We start from the raw sequence: 24,231 nt of genomic DNA on the forward strand, positions 1-24,231 counted from the left end.
GCCTCTCCCCCACTCGCATTCTGTCCCTTTCAAAACTAAAATAAACATTAAAAAAAATTTTTTTTTTAAGTTAGATCAAGTTAGCTAGTAGTGTTAAAGTCTACTACTATATCTTTGCTGATTTTCTGTCTACTTGTTTTATGTGTTATTGAAAATATGGTATTAAAACCTCTGTAATTGTGAATTTGCCTTTTTACCCTTGAATTTATACTCGTTTTTGTTTAATGTATCTTGAAGCTTTGTTATTAGGTGCATAAATGAGTAGGGTTGTTATGTCCTTTTGACTGATGGATCTCTTTAAGCATAATGAAATGAACTTCTTGAGGTGCCTGGGTGGCTCAGTCGGTTAAATGTCTGACTTTGGTTCAGGTCCTGATCTCACAGTTCGTGAGTTCTAGCCCCACATTGGGCTCTGTGCTGACAGCTCAGAGCCTGGAGCCTGCTTTGGATTCTGTGTCTCCTTCTCTCTCTGCCCCTCCTCTACTTGTGTGTGCACTCTCTCAAAAATAAAAATAAATATTAAAAATATAAATTTCCTTTTTTAGGGTTTTTTTTTTTTTTTTTTGTAATTTCTACACCCAATGTGGGACTCAAACTCACAACCCTGAGATCAATGTCCGCATGCTCTTCTAACTGAGCCAGCCAGGTTCCCCAATGAAATAAACCTCTTAATCCTTGGTAGTTTGTTCTGAAATCTTTGTTGGATGCTAATATGGTCATATTAAATCTCTATGACTAAGCGTTAGCATGGTTTATCTTTTTCGTTTTTTTTTTTTTACCTCTAACTTACTTAAATCTTTATATTCAAAGTGCATTTTTATAGGCAGCTTATTAGGGTCTTGTTTTTACCTAGTCCGACAGTCTCTTTTTTTAAGAAAGTGAATGTGTGCACGCACGAGTGGGGGAGGGGCAGAGGGAGAGAGAGAATTCCAAACAGGCTCCATGCCCGGTGTGCCTAGTGCGGAGCGTCCTGACTCGGGACTTGATCTCAGAACCACGAGATCATGACCTGAGCTGAAATCAAGAGTCGGTCACTCAACTGACTGAACCACACACGGGGCCCCTAAAAGTGTAAAATCCTAATTAAAAAATCATGTTAAATGTAAATGATGTTAACACCACTATTAAGACAGAGATTGTTGGGACCCCTGGGTGACTCAGTTGGTTAAGCCTCCCACTCTTCGATTTCAGCTCAGGTCATGATCTCATGGCTCATGAGATTGAGCCTCGTGTCAAACTCTACGCTGACAGTAGGGCTCTACACTGGCAGCATGGAGCCTGCTTGGGATTCTCTGCCCCTCCCCAACACGTGCATGCTCTCTCATTTTCTCTGTCTAAAAATAAACATAAAGATTTTACACTTTTTAAAAATAATGTTCCATATCTAGAGGCATGCATCTTAAATTTACTTATTTTGAGAGAGAGTGCACATGTGTGAGCAGGGGAGGGGCAGAGAGGGAAGGAGAGAATCCCAAGCAGGCTCCAAGCTCTCAATGCAGAGCCCCACTGTGACTCTATCTCCTGGACCATGAGATCATTACCTGAGCCAAAATCAAGAGTCCAATACTTAACCAACTGGAGCTGCCCAGGTGCCCCAGGATTTTATACTTTTAGAAGAACAGTTTAAGGTTCACAGCAAAATTGTGGGGCAGGTACAGAGATTTCTTATATATCTCCTGTCCTCATACATGCATAGCCTTCCCCATCATCAGTATTCTCCACCAGAGTGATAAACTTGTTACAGTTAGTGAACCTACATTGACAAATCATAATCACTTGAAGTCCATAGTTTACATTAACATTCTGTGGGTTTGAACAAATAAATGTATGACATGTGTCTATCATAATGGTATACACAGAGTATTTTCAGTGCCATTGCCCCCAACCCTCCTCACCCACTGATCTTTTTACTGTTTACATTGCTTTATATTTCCAGAATAGCATTTAGTTGGAATCATATAGTAGGTAGCCTTTCAGTTTGACTTTTTTCACTTAGTAGTATACATTTAGGGTTTTTCTATGTCTTTTCATGGCTTGATAAGTCATTTCTTTTTAGCATTGATTAATATATTCTGTTGTCTGAATGTGCCACATTATACATTCACCAACTGAAGGGCATCTTGAGTCCTTTAAGTTTTGATAATTATGAATAAATATCTGTGGGCAGGTTTTTATGTGGTTACTAGTTTTCAGCTCGTTTTGTTTAAGTATCAAGGGCACAATAGCTGTGTTTTATGGTAAGAGCATTTTAATTTGGTGAGAAACTGCCAAACTCTTCCAAAGTGACTGTATGTTTTTGCATTACCACCAGTAATGTATGAGAGTTCCTGTTGCTCTACATCCTTGCCAGCTTTTGATGTTGCCACTGTTCTGGATTTGAGCCATTGCAATAGTGGTGTAGTGGTATGTTTTAATTTAGTTTTCCCTGATATATAGTGTGGAGCATCTTTTCATATGCTTATTTGCTATGTGTATATATTCTTTGGTGAAGTGTCTGTTAAGGTCCATGGCCCATTTTTCAATAAGCTTGCTTGTTTTCTTATTGTTAAGTTTTAAAGGTTCTTTGCATATTTGGATAACAGCTCTTCATTAGTTTTTTTTCTCACTCTGTGGCTTGGCTTTTCTTTCTTTTTTTTTTCTTTTTCTTTTTTTTTTTTTTTTTTTTTTTTTTTTTTGACATTGAACAGTTTTTTTCCACGGAACAGAAGTTTTTAATTTTGATGAGGTCTAATCTATCAATTTGTTTCATGGATGGTGCCTTTAGTGTTGTATCTAAAAAGTCGTTGCTATGCCCAGCGTCATCTAGATTTTCTTCTGTGTTGCCTTATAGGAGTTTAAGAGTTTGCCATTTTACATTTAGATCTGTGATCCATTTTGTATTTTGTAAAAGAGGTAAGATCTGTATCTGGTTTCATTATTTTGCATGTGGATGTCCAGTTTTTAAAGCACCATTTGTTGAAGACTTTTTTTTTTTAATTTTTTAACTTTTATTCATTTTTGAAAGGCAGAAATAGAGCATGAGTGAGGGAGGGGCAGAGACAGAGGGAGACACAGAATCCAAAGCAGGCTCCAGGCTCTGAGCCTCAGCACAGAGCCCGATGTGGGGCTCGAACCCATGAACCGTGAGATCATGACCTGAGCCGGCCAGACGCTCAATCAAATGAGCCACCCAGGTGCCCCTGGAGACTTCTTAAATTGAGCTTTCTTCTCCATGAATCTAGAATAAATTATTTAGTTCTTTGATTTTGTTCCTCAGAATTTTGTAGTTTTTCCCTCATAGATAATTGTTAGATTTATATCTAAGTCTTTAATTTTGGGAGATGCTAAAGTAAATGATCCTGTGTTTTTAATTTCAAATTCTACTTGTTCATTGCTGGTATATAGGAAAGTGATTTAGTTTTTGTATATTAACTTTGAATCATGCAACCTTGCTTATAATCACTTACTAGTTTGAGGAAATGACAAAATACTTCATTTTCTACACGGATGTTCATAACATTTGCAAACAAAGCAGTTTTGTGTCTTCTTTCTCAATCTGTGTACCTTTTACTTCCTTTTCTTGTCTTACTTCACTAACTAGAACTTCCAGTGTTGAAACAAAGTGATGAGAGGGGACATTTTTCCTATGTAAGTTATCTTAGTGGGACAGCTTCAAGTTTCTCACCATGAACTATGATGATGTTAGATGATAATTTGTAAATAGTCTCTGTCGAGTTGAGGAGGTTCCCCTCTATTCCTAGTTCACTGACATTTAATATGATTTTTGATATGGTTAGGTTTCACTCTGTCATCTTACTCTTTCCTGTGTTTTTTGTTTTTGGTAGGTTCTGTGCCCAAAGTGGAGCTTGAACTCACAAGCCCTAGATCAAGAGTCGCCATGCTCTACCAAATGAGCTAGCTAGGCGCCTCTAAAAAATATAGAATGCTTCGTGATTTTGCATCTCATCTTTGCACAGTTGTTCCAATTTAGTGTCTGTGCTGTGGAAGCAAACAGTGTTTTCTGTTTCTTCTCTTGTTTTCTTTTTCTCTTACTCTACCTTCTTTTAGATTATTTTTTCTGATTGCATTTTGTTTCTGCTTTTGGCTTATTTCCTATTACTTTTTTTTGTTTTTTGTTTTACTTTAAGTGATTGCTTTAGAGACATCATTGTCAGATGGGTCTCTCTTATTTCCCATAGGACATTGGGTAATGTCCAGGAATATTTTTGATTTTCACAGTGTGGGGAGGTTGCAATTTGTGTTCCCAACATCTCATGGGTAGAAGTCAGGGATACTGTTAAACATTCTCCAATGCACAAGCCATCCTCCCACAACACAGACTTGCCTTGCCTAGAATGTCGCTAGTGCCAAGATTGAGAAATTCTGATTTAGGGTTTATAATATACAGATGTTCCTTGACCTAAAATGAGTTAATTTCCCAGTAAACTCATTGTAAGCTGAAAATATTGTAAGTTGAAATGTATTTAATGTGCCCAACCTTCACTTCATGGCTTAGCCTAACCTACTTTAAAAGTACTCAGGACACTTACTCTACAGTTGGGCAAAATCATCTAGCACATAGTCTTTTATGATAAAGTTTTGAATATTTGATGTACTTTATAGAATACTGAAAGTGAGCAACACAGTGGATTTATGGGTACAGGATGGTTATAAATGTATGGATTGTTTGCCCTCATGATTGTGTGGTTGGCTGGGAGCTGTAGCTCACTGCTACTGCTCAGCATCACAGGAATGTATTGTACCACATAGTGCTAGCCCAGGAAAAGATCAAGAGTAAAATTTTGAAGTATGGTTTATACTGAGTGCATATCATTTTCAAATCATTGTTAAGTGGAAAAATGGCAAGTTGAACCATCATAAAAATCAAGGACCATCTGTATATCTTTAGTTTATCACAGTCTACCTTCGTGTGATATACTACTTATGTATAGTGTAAGAACCTTGAAATAGTGTATTTCCATTTCTCCCTGCTAAGACCTTATGCTGTCGTTTTCATACATTTCACACTTGTAATAAACCCTGTGGTACATACTTATTATTTTTATTTAAACAGCCAATTATTTTTCACATACTTGTAAATGATAAGAGAAAGATGTATGTATTTATCCTTGTTATTATTTACTCTTGCTTTTCATCTAGACTTCCATTAGGTATCATTTTCCTTCTTCCCAAAAGGACTTCTGTTAACATTTCTTGTAGTGCAGGTCTACTGGTGATGAATACTTAAGCTTTTGCGTGTCTAAAAGTGTTTTTTCCCCATTTTTGTATGTGGTAAAGCAAGTAAATTTATCCTTAACATTTTTATAAATATAAATTACAGTATTGTTAACTGTATGTGCATTTTTGTACAACAGATGTCTGACGTCACCTTTGTTTTTGAAAATATTTTTGCTGGATATTTAATTATAGCTTGACAGTTTTTTTTCGTCTAGTATTTAAAAAATGGTGCTCTAGTCTTCTCACTTGCACTGTTTCTGATGAGAAATTTAATGTCATCCTTACTTCTTTCTTCTGTGTGTAGCATGTCTTTTTTCCAGGCTAGTTGATGGGAACAGGTGCTCTTCTTGGCTCTGAGTGACAGACAATTTTCCCTCTAATCCTTTGGGATAGCTCTTTCTCCAGTGTCAGGTAGTTCACACACCTGTGCTGATGAGGACTATGTGGAATACTTCAGAGAATTCTGCAGATCTCCTAGGTTCACTCTCTGCAATTCTTTCCTTTTTGGTACTGTAGTCTTAGGTTCATCTTCTCAGACTCTTGTTTCTGTCTGTGCATTTCCTGAAGTCTTTTAGGCTCTGTCTTAGTTCACTTTCATGTTCCATGGCATGGAAACTTTTCCAAAATAGTAAGCTGAGGCAATTGTAGGACCCCACTTGTTGTTTTACTTCTCTCAAGTATCATTGTCCTTCATTGCCTAATGTCCAGTGTCTGGAAAACCGTTGTTTCAACACTCATCAGATTTTTTTGTCGCTTCAGGTAGAAGCGTGAATTCATTCCTTGTCACTTGATCTTTTTTTCTTTGCAATTTTTTTTATTATAATACAATTTAACATAATTCACATATTAAAGTGTGCATTCAGTGGTTTTTAATACATTCAGTGCTATACAGTGCCATAAATTCAGTGTTATACAATATGATAACTATCTTGTTGCAGAACACTTCCATCACCCTAAGAAGAAATCCCATACCCATAGTCACTTTCCATCCTACTACCTTTACCACTCCCTGACACCAATACACTTTCTTTGTGGATTTACCTATATCTGGACATTTCCTGGAAATGGAATCATACAATATGTGGCCCTTTGTATCTGATCATTTTCACTTATATAGTGTTTTAAAGGTCCATGCATGTTGTATCATACGTCAGTACTTTTTTTTTATTGGCTGAATAATATTCCACTGTATGTATTTCACATTTGTTGGAATGAAAGGCAGCTACTGAATCCTTTGAACAATTTTATCTCCCATGTAGTCCATATATGGTTTCTCCAGGTGACTTTAATATGTTGCTAGGACTGAGAATCAGATTTAGAAGGTGCTAGAAGAGAATCAGGTTTAATTAGAATAGGATAAGGACTTATCTAGAGTCTTTTTTCCTTTTGTCTTCCTCCGTCTCTTCTTTCTTTGACTCTGACAGGGATACCAAATGAGTAGTTTTAAAGATTGACACGGGTTGCTTTTTGTAATACATATTACTTGAGTAAACTTCAGAAAATGTAAAGAAGAAAATAGATCACTTATAATTTCACTATTTAATACTTTTGAATCTTTTTTTTTTTTTTTTTTTTTTACTTTGGCACATTCCTTACTAGCTTTTGAAAAAATTCTACATTTATTCATGCTGTCATCTTATTCTGTTTACTATATTTTAGATTATCTTCAGTATGTGGTTTTGTTTCCTGCTTTTTCTACTTAATGCATAAATATTTTCAGATGATATTATTTAAGAAGACTCAAAGGACGATGTATTTAAAGCTTAGAAACATCTTCCCAAACTGTACTCCAGATCATACCAATTTACACTTTAACACTTTAAAAGTGTAAATTTTCATTCTTGAAAGTGTCTGTTTTACTACAATTCACTAGCTTTGTAAATAATGCCTTGCCAGCATGTTTTGTTTACATTAAATTTTTGTTTCATCACAGGTTATTATTATTCCTCCTCCTCCTCCTCCTGCAAACCCCTCCCCCTTTTTAAAGCCCAATGTGGGCCTTGAACTCACAACCCTGACATCAAGATTGGCATGCTCTACCGACTGAGCCAGTCAAGTGCCCCTCTTCTTCATTTTAAAAATCACCTTTATTGAAGTGATTTACATACAGCATAAAGCATTTATTTTGTGTGTGGTTCTGTGTTTTAATAAACAAATATATCTGTGTAACCACCCTTCCAAAAAATAAGTAGAACATTTTCATTCCCTACAAAAGTCCCCTTTGAGCCCTTTTGTAGTCCTGTCCTCCACCCCCATTTCAGTCAGCTCCTGATCTGATTTTGATCACTATAGGTTAGTTTACTCTGTCCACAAACATCTTATACATGGAACCATAACAGTATATGGCTGTTTGTGTCTGGTTATTTCTCAGCATACTTTTGATATAACTCATTGTTGTGCCTATGGGGTGTGTGTGTGTGTGTGTGTGTGTGTGTGTGTGTGATTAGTTTGACCCCTCCCCTCCCTTTAACTGAGTAGTATTCCAATGAATGAATATATTCATTTTGTCTATGTATCTGTTGATATACATTTGTATTGTTTCCAATTTTTGGTTGTTGTGAGCAAAATAGTAGTTAACATCCATGTGCAAGTTGTTTGTGAGCATGTGTTTCACTTCTTGGGTACGTACTTAGCAGTAAGATGGTTGGGTCATGTGATAAGGGTATATTTATACTGTATAAGAAACTACCCAATAGTTTTCCTTAGGGGTGATATTATTTGACATTGCCACCAACAGTTGGTGTTGCCAGTTTCTTAATTTTAGTCATTTTGTGAGTGTGTAATCAAAACTTTCTATGGGTTTATTTTTCATTTTTCTGATACAAAGATATTCATCTTTTCAAGTACTTATTGGTTATTACTGTGCTTTGTGAAGTTTCTGTTTAAATCATGGACTCATTTTGTTAAAAAAAATTGGGTTGGTTTATTATGAGATATAACAGTTCTTTATATATTCTGCATAGAAGAGCTCACATATGTATTGTGAATATTTTCTCAGTCTGGCATGTCTTTTCATTTTCTTGTATTTTAAATGGCATAATTTTTGAATTTTTAGGAAGTCTAATTTGTCAGTTCTTTCATTTATAATCAATGCATTTTGTGTCCTAAGAAGTCTTTGCCAAAACCAGGGTTGCTAAAATTTTTCTTCTATATTTTCTTACAGATATAAGTTTAGGCTTTATATTTAGAGTCTGTGATCTATTTTGAGTTAATTTTTGTGTAAAGTATGAGTTAAGAGTATCGGCTCATTTTTCCCCCAAACTCATGTTCAAACCATTTGTTGAAAAGACTATCCTTACCCTCATTTAATTCCCCCATTGATTGACACCTTTGTCTCAAATTCATTATCTGTGTGTTTGTGGGTCTATTTCTAGACTTTTCTGTTGTTTTATGTGCTCATATGCTAGTGATGTTGATTAATTTAGCTTTATAATTTAAAACTTATGATTTAGTAGTCAGATTGTGTATGTCTTTCACATTTATTCTTTTTCAGAGTTATTTTGGCTATTTTTCTTTTGCCTTTCTATATGAATTTTATAATCAACTTGTCCATTTCTGTTAAAAAAAAAAAAGGAAGAAACGTGGTAGGGCTTTGATAGGGATTTATTAGAAATTTAAATAATTTAGGGGAAAATCTACCCAAGTAAAATTTTTTGGAACAGCATTGAACCCTCCAATCCAGGAACATGTAATATTTACATTTATGTTGCTGTGTAAGTTTTACACATAATTTGTTAAGTCTGTCTCTAAGCATTTAGTAGTTTTGATGCTGTTGTAAGTGGTATTGCTTTTTATTTACATTTTTCAGTTACTGATATATGGAAATTTACTTGAGTGTTTAATATTGACTTGCAACTTTGTTAATTCATTTTTTAGCCCTAGGAGCCTTTGAGATACCCCAGGATTGTCTCCCTACATGAACCATATCATGTACAAATAATTTTACTTCTTTCCCAGTCTACATGTCTGTGTTTGTTTTTCTTCTCTCATTGTACTGACTAGAATCTTAGGTGAAATGTGGGCTACAAGTGGTGAGAACAGACTTCCTTGGCTTGAACTTGAACTTGAGGAAAGCATTCAGTCTTTGACCATTAAGTATGGTTATTAAGTGTAGGTTTTCCATGGGTGCCTGCTTTTTATCAGGTTCGGGACATTTCCTTCTTTCAGGGAATTTTATGTTATGAATGGGTGTTGAAAAAAGGGTTTTAATTGTCAAAATTTCTAAATTTTTTTTATCTTGTTCTTAAAATGCCACTGTTTCGAGGATTGTAGTTCTCTGATATGTTTTAATAACAACAGGAAACTTTTATCCCTTAGAATGTGCCATGAACTCTTCTGAACACCTTTTAAACTTACATAACCATCACAACAGTCCTTTGAAGTATATGTTGTCAAAGTTTTAAAGATGAATTTCAAATCATTATTTTCCAAAGGAACCTAAATACCTTTGTTTCCCATTCTCTTCATTGTGGATGTATGGAATATTCATTTCTATTGAGGGAGGTTATTTGTTGTTTCTCCTTGTGTACTATTTTGGTTTCTCCCCACATCCTTGTTGATTTTAATTATCTTTAGGGCATGTTGGACATTAATAAGGTTTTAAAACTTCAAAACCATACAAAGGGGTTTACTCAGAATTGTCTCTTTCCTTATCCCTTTTACTCCATTCATAATACCCTAGTCTTTGTAATTCTTAACTGATAAATGATTACATTTATCAGTTGCTTGTGGAACTTGAGGAGCATTAGGTGTAAAGTTTGATATATGGCTATAAGATCTGCCTTATTAAAGTTAGGTCGGTGCTTAGGTCCATGCTTATTCTTTGTCCATTTGACTACCTTATGCTGGGAGTGGTGTGGTAAAGTTAGTTATATTAGTACTGTGTTTTTATTTATCAGTCCTTACATAATCCTGTAGCTTTGCTTTATAAAATGGTTGCCGTGTTATTTGATGTATAGATATTCTTAAATCTGTATGGATATCCAAAATCTATAGATACAGACATTCATGAATGATATGTAGGTATTAAAAACCCTTATTGTGAATTGTGAGTTTTGGGTCATGCTTAATGCTCTTTGACTTGAACTCTACTTATCTAATAATGAGGATCTGTTTGTCTTTCTTACTGTTTTCCATTACTTGATAAACTTTCATTCATTCCTTTAATTTTGCTTTTTCCCCAACCACTTTTTTTTGGGGGGGGATGTTGTACACAGCATATGGTTGAGTCTTATTAAACAAGTAGAAAATTTTTTTTGTTTTCATAGATAAGTCCATTCATATTTATTGATAGGACTGAATACATTTGGTCCCAACTCTTACTATAATATTTAACAGTTTTTTTGTATTGTGTTATAGTGCATGTTTTCTATTGAGAAGGCTTTTTTTCCTTCTTTTTTTTTTTTTTTTAAATATTTATTTTTGAAAGAGGAGAGTACAAGTGTGCAAGGCGGGGCAGAGGCAGAGAGAGGGGGGGACAAAGGATCCGAAGTGGATCTGTGTGACAGCAGTGAGCCCGATGTAGGGTGTGAACTCATGAATCATGAGACCATGACCTGAACTGAAGTTGGACACTCAACTGAATGAGCCACCAGGCACTCCGTCATCTGTTTTAGTTGCATTATTTCCACTTTAGTGTGCAGATGTTTGTACATTAGTCTTTCGTCCTTTGACCATCTATGAGAGGGGTGTGGTGTGTGTGTGTGTAAGTAAAATTTTATTAGAGTTGCCTCTTGGTTGCCTCTTGGTTGCCTCTTGGTGGATGAAGCCAAGATGAAGATGTATTATACTGTGGAGTATGTAGCCAGTAGTCATTTGTGGCTGTTGAGCACTTGAAATATGGCTAGTTCGAATTTAAATGTTCTATATGTGTAAAATACACACTAGATTTTGGCATGGGAGGAAAAAACTTTGATGGCATGTTGAAAGAATAATGTTATAGATGTGTAATTGGCTTAGATAAAATGTATTATTAAAATTACTTCATCTGTTTTTTACTCTTTTAAGTGGGCTATTAGAAAATTTAAGGATATGGCTCGCATGTGTGGCTTGCATTATATTTTTGTTTAACAGTGATATTCTAGTAGATTTGTCAAAAATGCCCCCAATAGAATTCTAAGTTTCTTCTGTTGCCTTGATACTTGAAGGACAACTTAGGTGGGTATAAAATCCTTGGTTCATATCTTTCATTGAGCTTTCTAAAAATGTGCTTCATTGATGCTTTGCATATGTTGTTTTTGAAGTGTGATTTTAGTCTGATTTTATTTTTTTTGCCATTTGAGTACTGTACTAACATTAATTTATAATAAGTACTATTATTGTTACTATTATGTTTATTTAGAGGCCTTGAGGATTTTTTCATTAGTTTTGAAATAGTTTTATTCAAATATATGTCAGAATTGGTTGTTCTGGATTACTTTTGCCAGGTACTTAATAAGCTTTTTTTTTTTTTTTTTTTAATGTTGTGGTGAAGAACTCATAACCTAAAGTTTACCATCTAAACCATATTTAAGTGTACAGTACTATGCACAGTGTTATGCAACAGGTATCAAGCACTTTTTCTTCTTGGAAACTGCAACTGTACCCCGTGAACAACAGTTATTTTTCCTCTTCTTCCAGTCCCTAGCGACTACCATTCTACTTTCTATTTTTAAGAATTTGACTACTTTAGAGATACCTGCCTGGCTCAGTCAGTAGAGCATGCAAGCCTTGATCTTGGGGTTGTGAGTTTGAGCCCCATGTTAGGTGTAGAGGTGTAGAGATTACTTTAAAAATGAGTCTTTTGGGGCGCCTGGGTGGCGCAGTTGGTTAAGCGTCCGACTTCAGCCAGGTCACGATCTCGCGGTCCGTGAGTTCGAGCCCCGCGTCGGGCTCTGGGCTGATGGCTCAGAGCCTGGAGCCTGTTTCTGATTCTGTGTCTCCCTCTCTCTCTGCCCCTCCCCCGTTCATGCTCTGTCTCTCTCTGTCCCAAAAATAAAATAAACGTTGAAAAAAAAAAAAAATTTAAAAAATAAAAAATAAAAATGAGTCTTTTTAGGGGTGCCTGGGGAGCTGAATTTAAGCATCCAACTCAGCTCAAGTCATATCTCACAGTTCATGATTTCAAGCCCCTGCGTTGAGCTCTGTACTGAAAGCTCAGAGCCTGGAATCTGCTTTTGGATTCTGCGTGTGTCTCTCTCTCTCCCTCTCCCCCCCCCCCCCCCGACCCGCTTGCATGCTGGTCTCTCTCTCTCCCAAAATAAACATAAAAAGAATTTTAGTAAATAAAATCTTAAAAAAAAAAGAATTTACTTTAGACCACACTTAAGTGAAATCATGCAATATTTGCCTTTTTGTGACCAGGACTGGCTATTTCACTTAGCATAATGTCCTCAAGGTTTATCCATGTTATAGCATCTGTCAGAATTTCCTTCCGTTTAAAGCTAATGTTCTGTTATATGTGTACACCACATTTTGTTTTTCCTTCATCTGTTAGGTAAACATTTGGGTTTCTTCCACCACTGGCTGTTGCATGTAATACTGCACTGAATGTGGGTATGTAAATATCTCTTCGAAATCCTGTTTTCAGTTCTTTTGGATATATACCTGTAAGTGGGATTGCTGGATGTTATGGTAGTTCTTTTATTAAGTATTACAACCATGAACATTTTTGAATAACTTTTAAGAGTTACTTTCCTAGCAACTTTCAAGGAGAGAATACAGTATTTTTAACTATAGTCACTATGCTTACATTACATCCCCAGAATTTATTAAGATTATAATTGGGAGTTTTGTACCTTTTGACCACTTTACTCATTTTTCCCACCTCCCCTTGTAGTACTGTCTGGTTCTGGTATGAGGGTAATACTAGCCTTGTTAAATGAATTTGGAAGTTTTTCCTCTCAATTATTTGACAAGTGCTTGATAAGGATTGGTATTGATTCTTTAAATGTTGGCAGAATTCACCAGTGGAGCCATCTGTGTTGAGCTTTTCTTTTCAAATACCTTGGGATGTTTTTGATATTGACTTAATATCCTTCCTAATTACAGGTTTATTTAGATTTTTTTATTTGTTACGGTTTAGTCTTGGTAGGCTATATGTTTCTAGAAATTTGTCTGTTTTTTCTAGATGCCCTGTTTGTTGGTGCATAATATTTGTAGTAGTCTCTTATGATTCTTTTTCTCATTTAATGTCATCTTTTTCCGGTTTGGGGGACTTTTCTTAGTTCACATAGCTACAGTTTTGTCAATTTTTTTGTTTTTTTCCAAACAGTTTTTAGTTTCATTAAATTTTTTTGTTCTATTCTCTATTTTACTTTTTTCTGCTCTAATCTGTACTATTTACTTACTTTTGTAAACTTCGGGTTTTGTTCTTTTTCCTAATTATTGAGGTGTAGAGTTAGGTTGTTGATTTGAGATCTTTTTTTTTCTAATGTAAGTAGGAATTTACTGCTATAACTTCCCTCTTAATACTGCCTTTGCTGCATCACTTAAGTTTTGTATGTTGTGTTTTCATGCTTGAGTATTTTCTGAATTCCCTTGTGATTTCTTTTTGATCCACTGATTGCTCAGAAGTGTGTTCAGTTCCACATATTTGTGCATTTTCCAGTTTTCCTTTTGCTGTTGATTTCTAGTTTTATTCCATGTGGTTGGAAAAGATACTTGGTATGATTTCATCTTTTCTTAAATTTTATGAAAGTTGTTGTGGCCTAACACATGATCTGTCCTGGAGAATGTTCTGTGTGTGTGTTTGAGAAAAATGTGTATTCTGCTGTTGTTGGGTGGAGTGTTCTGGATATGTATGTTAGTTTATTTGCTCTCTACTGTTGTTCAAGTCCTCTTTTCCTTACTGATATTCTGGTTGATCTATCCATTATAAAGTGGGGTATGAAATCTCCTATTGATTGTCTTATTTTTTCTCCTTTAATTCTGTCATTGTTTCACAAATTTTGGTGCACTCCTGTTAGGTGCATATAATATATATTCATAATTGTCATAATTTTCTGGTGAGCTGTCTGATTTATCATTGTGTAATATCTTTTGATCTAGGTATGTCACTCCTGTCTTTTTTGGTTACTATTTGCATGGAATATGTTTTTCCATCCCTTCATTTATGGTTATATATGTTCTTCTATCTAAAGTGAGGCCTTGTAGACAGTGTATAGCAGTTCTGTTCAGTCACTCTTTGTGTTGTTGTTGTTTTAATCTTTGGGTTTTGTTTTTGTTTTTGTTTTTAGTGTTTATTTTGAGAGAGAGAGAGTAAGAGAAAGGGGAGGGGAGGAGGGGGACAAGATCCAGAGCAGGCTCTGTGCTGACAGCAGAGAGCCTGATACAGGGCTCGAACTCTTAAACCATGAGATCAGACCTGAGCCAAAGTTAGATGCTTAACTGCTTAACTGACTGAGCCACCCAGGTGGCCCATTTACTCCATGTTTTTGATTGGAGAGTTTAATCCACTTACATTTAGAATAATTACTAATACTGAGGGACTTACTCTTGCCATTTTATTGTTTTCTATTTATCTTGTAGTTATTTTGTCCCTCTTTTAAAACCTCTTTTGCTACTCTTCCTTTGTGTTTCATTAACACAAAGTGACCTGATTTGATTCTTTCTCATTTTCTTCTGTGGATCTTCCATAGGTATTTTTTGTGAGTAAACCATCAGTATTACATAAAACTTTGTATAGATCCTAACAGTCTTTTTTAAACTTATAAATTCGGTTACATAGAAAAGCTCAAGCTGTTACATCTCTTTCCCTGCTTTAAAATTATTGATGTCATAAATTAAAATTTTTTTTTTATGTTTTGTGTCATCAACATAGTTTATGTTTAATACCTGTTTTTATGCTTTTATCTTTTAAGTTCTATACAGAATTAAAAGTGACTTATGTACCACCATACAGTATTCCAAGATTCTGTATTTGTCTATATATACCTTTACTAGAGATTTTTATGTTTTTGGATATTTTTGTGGTGCTCTCTAGTGTCTTTTTGTTTTCAACTGGAAGGGACTCCTTTTAGCAATTCTTATGAGGTTAGGTCTATCAGAGATGAATTCCCTCATCTATTTTTTACCTGAGTGGGTTTTTATTCTTTACTTATTTTTGAAGGGCAGTTTTTCCAGATACAGTATCTGGTTGGCAGTTTTTTTTTTCCCCAGCGCTTTGAATATATCAGCCCACTCCTTTCTGGCTTGTAATAGTTCTGATGAGAAATTGCTGATGATTTTATGGGTGTTCCTTGTACATGATGACTTGCTGTTCCCTTGCTGCTTTCAAGATTTCCTTCTTTGTCTTTGAACTTTTGACAGTTTGCTTACAAGTGTATCTTAGTGTGGGCTTCTTTGAATTCATCTTTGTTGGCATTATTTGAGCTTTTTAATTTGAATGTCCATATTCTTCCCCAGATTCATTTTCAGGCATTATTTCTTGCAAACAAGCTCACTGCTCCTTTCTCTTTCTCCTTTTGGTTCATTAATGCATATATTGGTCTGTCATTAGTGTCCTATAAATCTCTTAGGCTTCATTTTTTTCCCTTTTTTTGTTCCTCTGACTAAATTATTTCAAATGATCGATCTTTGAGTTCACTAATTCTTTCTTCTGCCTGATGAAGAATGCTTTTGAATCCTTCTGGTGGATTTTTTTCAATTTAGTTATTGCCATCTTCAGCTCCATAATTTCTGTTTGGTTCTTTTTTGTATTTCCTATCTCTTTGTTGCTATCTCATTTTGTCCATGCATCAGTTTCCCTGATTTCATTTAGTTGCTATTATGGTTTTTTGTAGCACATTGAGCTTTATTAAGATGATTATTTTATTTTATTATTTTTTAAAGATGATTATTTTAAATTTGTTGTCAAATAATTCACACATCTCCATTTCTTTAGGGGCATTTTTGGGAGATATATTTTGTTCTTTGAGCTGTATTTCTCTCCTGTTTTTTGCTATAATTTGTGCATTTTATTTTTTTTAGTTTTTAAATTTTTTTATTTTTTATATGTTTTTTATTTATTTGAGAGAGAGAGGGAGAGAGAGAGCGAGCACGAGCAGGGGAGGGGCAGAGAGAGAGAAAGAGAGAGAGGGAGAAACAGGATATGAAGCAGGCTCCAGGCTCTGAGCTGTCAGCACAAAGCCCGAAGCAGGGCTCAAACTCGTGAAGTATAAGATCATGACCTGAGCCAAAGTTGGACACTTAATCAACTGAGCCACCTGAGCACCCCTAGTTTTCAATTTTTATTTTAATTTATTTTTTGTAATCTCCACACCCAAAGTGGAGCTTGAACCCACAACCCTGAGAGCAGGAGTCACATCCTGCCAAGCCAGCCAGCTGCCCCTAATTTGTCCATTTAAAAAAAATAGCCACCTCTCCCAGTGTCTAAAAATTGGCTTCATACCAGGGAAGACCTTTTTCCGTTAGCCCAGACAGGGAATCTGGAAGCCCTTCAAACCTTTTCTGGAGATACATCTTCTCTGGGCATGTGCACATAATTTCCTAGTTAGAGAGTGTTACTGGTTTTCTGGAGCTTGTAATCTTTAATTCCCTTTGGTCTCACTGCAGTACCATACCTTCTTTGGTGCTGCAACAAGGCTCTGAGCTTGAGCTCTCTTTTGTTCTCCACCGTTACCAGGCATCCAAAGAATGTTGGTTCATTCAGCCCTCTGATTTAGGGGAGACAGAAGTTATAGTCCCTTAGGCAGTTTCCCCCAAAGCTGGAATGTTGGATGTGCATTCTACTTTTCCCTTTCCCTCCCAAGAGGGTAGCTGTGAGCAGAGTGTTTTCTCCCGTTTGCACCAAGCACTGTCAGTTTGTGTCTGTGGTGGTGCAGAGTTTTGTATGCCATCTTGCTCCCTGGTAGGCTTTTTCAATATGCAGATTCATATCTTATTTCCAGACACTTGATAGGGGGTGTTTAAATATTAGTTCTGAAGGATGCCTGGGTGGCTCAGTCGGTTAAGCGTCTGACTTTGGCTCAGGTCATGATCTTGCTCGGTTTGTGAGTTAGAGCCTCGCATTGGGCTCTGTGCTGACGGCTCGGAGCCTGGGGCCCCCTTCAGATTCTCTGTCTCCTCCTCTCTCTGCCCCTCCCATGCTCATGCCCTGTCTCTCTCTGTCTCTTAATAATAAATAATAATTTAAAAAATTAGTTCTATTGCATTGTTTTTCTTCATCAGAGACTCCACTTATATGACTGTCTTTCCTTCTTTGTCTCTTTTTACATCTTACCATCTTTCTTATTCATTTTACTACTTTCTTTACCTGATTTTCAGTCTCTTGGTCCTTTGACAACCTTTATGCAACACGTTTTTGTTTGAATATATTTTGTACCTGGCTACTAGTAATTTTAGTCTTTGTCTCTGAGATAATTGTCTTTTCTTTTTTTCCTGAGTTACTCAACTCTTCCCATTTTTTCCTGAGTCTTTTACCCTCCTTCTCTCATCTTAGTTTTTGAGTTTCTGATTCAAAGATGTTTTTCATATCCCTGAATGTTTCTTTGGGGCATATTTAAGTTTGGTGTATTTTTCTTAAAGCTTTTTTCTGTTCTTCCCTCATGCAGAGTGGAAAGAATTTATCATTAGAACCATAGTTGCATTTTTTTTAAATTTTATTTTTAATAATAACATAGACTTCTAGGTTTTCTCTTCATTTTTGTAGTTAAGTGTGTAGTTCACAGTTTTACTGGTTCTGTGGTGCCCTCTTCTGTTTGTGTAGAATGATCTCCTTTTTGAGGAATAGGCAAAGAAGGACTTGTCTTATTCTAGCTGTTTCTAGCTAGTGTTTCAAAATCCCCATTATCTTGTTTTCTGCAGGACAGATGGGCTCAGTTTTTGTTTTTTTCCTTCTCTGCAGGGATTCAAAACTTGATCTTTTGATTTTGATTTCCTAGGATTTTGCTACACTTTGTTTTGTGCTGATGGCTTATTTTTCATTCTCTTTGTTATTGTGGCTTTATAAGCATCTTAGTCCTTTCCTGGTAAGTTTACTATTGTAGGGTGGTGAAGTAGATAAATGTAGTGATTCAGTTTGCTGTCTTTTGCTGGGGGTTTTGCATGTGAATTTTTAAAATACCAATGAATAATCTTTGATTTTGTATGCCGCCTATCTCAATTAATACACTCTAAGACCCAACAAGTTGGGGCTTGAGCTTGGTAAGATGGAATAGAGACACACATACAAAAATTCACATTTCAGCACTGCTGATTTCTGCCGATGTAGTCATAGAACTTTAATTTATTCCTCTCCAAAAGAAAAAACAAAATTCTCTCCTGCACTTTGCAAGATTGTGCTTGGTAATATTTATGTATGACTAAAAGTCATGAGTTATTTAGTTTATTTTCATTTTCTTTTAATGATTTATCGTATAATTTCACACATTACTAGGAAAAACAGAAGGTACAAAGGATGTAAATATCTAGAAAAACAAAAAATGTTTATTTAGGTATAACATAGTAAGTTTTGAAAGGTTATTTTAGAATGTCAAAGTAATCATAAGAAGTGACTTTGTGTATTTTGGTGGTGAGTCCCTTCAATTTCAGACGCAAAGCTTTTATTTCACTGTTTAAACTTAAAAACTAATACAGATTTATTTCAGAAAATAGAGAGCAGACACACCACAGAAGAATATAAGACCCACCTAAAAAGTATTTTGTGGTGTATAAAAGACTGTATTCTTCCAGTCTGTTTTCTCTACACACATATTCATTTATATTTATACATGTTATTTTATAATATATAAAATTATAGTATATATAATTATATAATAAAATTATGTTACATAAATATAAAATAAAAATTATAAATTTCTATAATTCCCTACTTATTCCCATTTAGACTTCATGGTTTTTTTTTTTTTTGGTGTTTAAATAATGCCATTTATTATTATTATTATTATTAGTAGTAGTAGTAGTAGTAGTATTTACTTATTTTAAGAGAGAGAGCATTTGGGGGACAGGGCCAGGTAAGAGAGAAAGAGAATCCCAGGGAGGTTCCATACTTAGTGCAGAGCCCAGCATGGGGCTTAGTCTCACAACCAAGAGATCATGATCTGAGCCTAAATCCAGAGTCAGACGCTTAATCAACTGAGCCACTGATGAACGTTTTATTTAGTCATTGTTGCCCATTTGTCTGTTGCCTTTGATGAATTTCAAAAGTGGAGTTGGTGGGTCAAAAGAATGCCTTCTTAATGGAAAAGAAATCAAGTCATGCTTGGTTTTTAATATGCTTTTAAAAACCCAGGTAACCTCACCAACATATAATGCAGGATGTAACAGGGAATCAACATTATTCCTGCCAACTGCTTGCCCTAATAAAGATAAATGAAAACTCTTCTACCTGCTTCCAGGATTTTGTCTGTTTGTCACTGACTATGGTTATTATATGAAACACAGGCCTCTAGAAGCCGTATTATTGTTGTGTTTTTCTGAGTTTTTAGTTTGAGAAGCTGTCTGATAATATGGGGAAGGAAATGATAGCTGAGAATTTATTTTTAGAGCTAAATTTGGTCTGTAAATTAAAATGGGGGAGTGTGTCATGGTCGGCTCCTTAATTTCTGGCTGCAGCTCTGTCATCTGCCAGCTGTGTTAAGAAGAGAGTCATCTATGGTCTATTTTTAAATTTCCTCACATGTAAAATTAAAATAATATTAAATCTTCGTCTATTAAAGATGTATTTCAGTAATTGGATAATACCTAAAAATGTTTTGTACTTAGAGGAGAAAGAATCTCTTCAAATCAAAAATGTGTCACCAGTTAGCTCAGTTCCTCTTGTCAACCATATTTCTAGATTACTAGAATTAAAAGATTTTTTTTTAATTTTTAATAGCCTATTCTAGTAAAGATGGAATAATCAAAGAATACTTAAGTCAGAGTCCTGAAATTTGACTCCCTCATGTAATTTATACCACAACTAAGAGCAAATCATTTGTTTCTTGAGTCTCATTAATGTAATAGTATCTATCCCTGTCTCAAAATTTTGAGGAGCTAATAAGCATAAGCATAATAATAAGCATGTGATTGTGGATATACTTTGAGAAGTATAAAACATTATATAAATACAAGGTGGCATCACATATTGAATCACTTTATTTGACCAGGAGAGGTGAAATGTCAGCAAGGTAATAGAAAAGTATAGGCTTAAATAATGCAGAAATTGCTCTTTCAAAACCTGGCTTTCCTAATTTCTTGATACTGTTTGTGGGTGTATTTGATCCTCTCACAATTTTTTAGTTAACTCAAAAATTGCTACTAATCGACTCTAAATTGATAGTAATATTTGTATAGGGAAGTGTGTTTAATGTTCCAACTTGGGATCCCACCCTATGAAGAAAATGTATTTCTTCCTGGTATGGAAAATGGAGAAACTCTTCAAATGTAAGCTAGCATCCACCTGCCTGTCCCTTACCTCAACTGCTTGCCTTTTATTGAATGTCTCTGAGCTTTTGTCCATTTTGGACGCTGTGTTTTCTCTGCCTGGATTTTTTTTTTTCCTCTCTCTCTTTTGCCTTGCTAAATCCCTATTGATCCTGAAAGTCTTAGTTTAGATTTTACTTTCTTTGGATATAGTTCTCTATCCTCCTTAGACAGTCTTTCACTAATTGAGGAGACATGCTTGTCAAGCCCAAACATGATTGCATACTGAGATATCTCTCTTCTACTAGCTAAGTTGCTTCATAGCAGAGTCTGTCTCATCCACTTTTAACAATTCTGAGTAATAGGAGTAGTATCTGGTGTCTACTAGATGCTCTGAAAAAGTGTTGAAAGAATGACACCGATAAAAAAAATTCTTAGCCAGTACTCTTTTATCTTTTAGATAAAGAAATCACAGAAGCCATCTCTGATAAGTTGAGACTTAAAGGAATTTCAGAAGCAATCCATTTGGCAATTTAGGAACCTTAAGGAAAGGTAGTGTGGCTAGGATAAAGGATGGGTAGGGAGAAGTCAGAGAGAAACAAGGCCTTATAAGTCAGTGATAATTTTAACCTGAGTTTGAAGGGGATTTATTGGGGAGTGATTTGACCTAATTTGTCATCTACAAAGTAATACTGCTTTGTTGGGAATGGCATTGGTCCCTTTTGTGGTTGGGAGAAAGTAGGCATTAAGTGGTAGAGGCGCAATAAAAGTTACTGCAATCAAGATGTATTTCATAGGAACTTTTGTTTAACCTTAGTTTAGAAATATTTCCTGCTGTGATAGTAATGTACTCTGTTGAACATGGTTTTTTCTTTCCTTTTTTTTTTTTTTTTTTTGGAATTAGTTTGTACTGTTAAAGTTCAAGTGTGTAAATGCAGAAGATAATTAAAACCTGTGGCACAATTCTTTTCCTGTCATTTGCATGTGTTCCCGTATTTCTGGTATTGGTGCCAGACACCTCTGTTAATTTAGCAAACGGGATCAATTTTCTTGTAATTGAGATGTTAAATTCTAGTTTGCGAATATGTGTATATTTAACCTTTGAAGAAAATTCTACTTACTGAAGTTATAAATATCTAAGGTGATATCAGGATGAGTACAGCATTAAGGGACATCAATGGCAATGTTTTCTATAGTTCTGTGGTGAAGGAACTATTTATAAATAATTCTTAAAGCACCTTGCAGTTATTAAAGTAAATTTTAAATAGAATTATGCATTGAATTAACATTATTAAAACAACTTATGTTGCCTACTTTACATTTTCCAGGAACATCATTTACAGCGAGCTATTTCAGCACAGCAAGTATTTAGAGAAAAAAAAGAGAGCATGGTCATTCCAGTTCCTGAGGCAGAGAGCAACGTCAACTATTACAATCGCTTGTACAAAGGAGAGTTTAAACAGCCAAAACAGTTCATTCATATTCAGCGTAAGTTTGTTGATTCATTGTTTTCTGTTTGTAATTTAAGTTTATCTACCAGTGAATATCCTTTCTTTTCTATGCCCAAAGAGATTTTAATTTTTCAGTTCATGCACACTGATTAATAGAAATGTAAAACCTTAAAGAATAAAATCTCTGTATGCTTAACATCTGAATTTGCATTAGTTGCATTTGGAACATTTGATGTTTATGTAGATTAGGATTTGGTGTGGTACTTAAACTTTATTATACAACTAAAAGTTGGTGGATTGTTGTACTCAAATTTAAGATTTATTTTTAAAGCCCTGGTGGCTATAATTAGGGGTGAGTCTTCAGAAGTTTTTTAGAATTAGATTCTACCCCTCTACCTACGTCTAATTTTTATAAAATTCTGTTTCTGCCTCCTTGATACTCTCTTATTTTTCTCCCATTGTTACTATTTAAATGATCACCATCTCTTGCCTTAGAACTGTTTCACTAACCTCCTGTTAAATTTACTATCCCTCCATCACCTTTCCTTACCCTCTTCTAATATGCCTTCTCGACAAAGTCCACCAGCACCAGAGTGGTTTTCCTAAAGTGTCAGTCTGATCAAATTATTCTCTGGCTTAAAATCCTGCTGTTCTTTATTGTCTCCAGTAGTTTTCAGCTGATGGTGTAGACAGATGCTGATGTCTTGGTATCTTATCTGATTGTGTAAGAAAAAGCCTTGGGTAGCTTGTTAAAATAGAGATTCCAGGGCTCTGCTTCAGGCCTACCTGTATGAGAATCATTGGTATGCATCCTAGTAATAAGTATTTTTAAAAGTTCCCAGGTAATTATGAAACCCCTCCAGATTTAAGACTGACTAGAAGATTGACTATTTTCCATCTAAGATGCACATTTTTTATTGGTAATCTTTGAAATAAGATTGCATATTAAATTGTTATTGTCCTGGATACAAGTCTAGTTTATCTAAAGAAAATTTGCATTTGTTTCTGCCAAGCATTTAGGGAAACTACCAACATCAGACCACTTTAAAGTTTTCCCTGTTTGTTTTGTTTGTTTTTAGACCATACTGATAGCTTTAGTTCAGGCTACAGACCTGCTTAGAGTTCATTTCTCAGGGGGAGATTTTTCTCTCCTCCTTTCATGGAAGGGCAAGTTGAGAAATGAAGTTCCTTGCTGTTTCTTTCTGCATAGTTGGTTTATTTCTTTATCTTACACTGAGATTGTTACCATTTGGTAGTGTATGTTTATGCAGGAGTATTCTGTTAACCTTGTTAATAGACTCCAGCAGAAAGCTTTTTTTTTCTTTTTAATAGTACATAAAGTCATGGTGCACCTTGTAGCTGGTGGCAGTTTAGATTTCACACTTCAGTAATAGGCAAATTCTCTACTTTGAATACAAGACCCTTTGTGATTGTTTCCCCTGTCTACTCCATTAACCTCATTTCCTGACTGCTCTTCCTCACACTCTCTTAACCATAGGAACTAACTTGAAATTACTCATATTTGCCTGGTTATTTTACATTTCACATTTCACACTCCCTTGCATGTGCTAGTCAAGTCAGCTTTCACCTCCTGCAACTCACTGAACACCTAACTTCGTTCTGAAGCTTATCCTGACTTTTGTCATCCTACTTCTGTTTTTTTACTCAATCTCAGTATCTTGTACATACCTCTATTAGAGAGAGGACTTGCCATATTTTATTACAATTATTTGTAACCATTCTTTCTCTTCTTTTAGACTAGGAGCTTCTTGAGGGCAAGGATTATGTTTTATTTTCTCTTCATATCTTTAGAATGAAGTGCATGGCTTATAGATGCACAATAAATAGCATGTTTGTTGACTGAATTGTTTTTAAATGGCTTTTAAAAGGCTGTTAGGTATCACAACCATTTCCAGAATTTTTTTTTTCTCTTAAGCATTTGAGAGAAATATGATACAGCCATTATTTATGTGACTCTGTATTCTTTGAATCCCTTTAGTTTGTTGCATTTGTCTTACCTGTGTATCAGGAAAGAGCGGGTTCATAATAGGAATTTTAAGTATTTTTCAAGCCAAAGTATCCATTTGTTATTGTTTTGTATTTTAATAACACTGTAGCTGGACATCAGGACCATATGTAAAAACCATTATAGAAAACCAAGAATGAAGAAGTTGCATGTAACCCATCTGGGTCAGGCACATTAGATACAGTAAACATTAAAATTGTGTTGGTTTTTAAATTT

The 24,231-nt window shown here is 35.2% G+C and overlaps 1 protein-coding gene across 1 annotated transcript in view; it reads left to right on the forward strand.

Moving 5' to 3' along the window:
- The window catches only part of EPC2 (enhancer of polycomb homolog 2), a 47,749-nt gene extending 25,592 nt beyond the window's left edge, over positions 1 to 22,157 (forward strand). Inside the window, exon 2 of the mRNA XM_030326756.1 lies at positions 21,867 to 22,157. Coding sequence (XP_030182616.1) covers positions 21,867 to 22,142 — 276 coding nt within the window. The 3' untranslated portion in view covers positions 22,143 to 22,157. The remainder of the gene's footprint in view (positions 1 to 21,866) is intronic.
- The last annotated feature ends 2,074 nt before the right edge of the window (positions 22,158 to 24,231 follow it).

Source organism: Lynx canadensis, chromosome C1, assembly GCF_007474595.2.
Source record: "Lynx canadensis isolate LIC74 chromosome C1, mLynCan4.pri.v2, whole genome shotgun sequence".
Lineage (NCBI taxonomy): Eukaryota > Metazoa > Chordata > Mammalia > Carnivora > Felidae > Lynx > Lynx canadensis.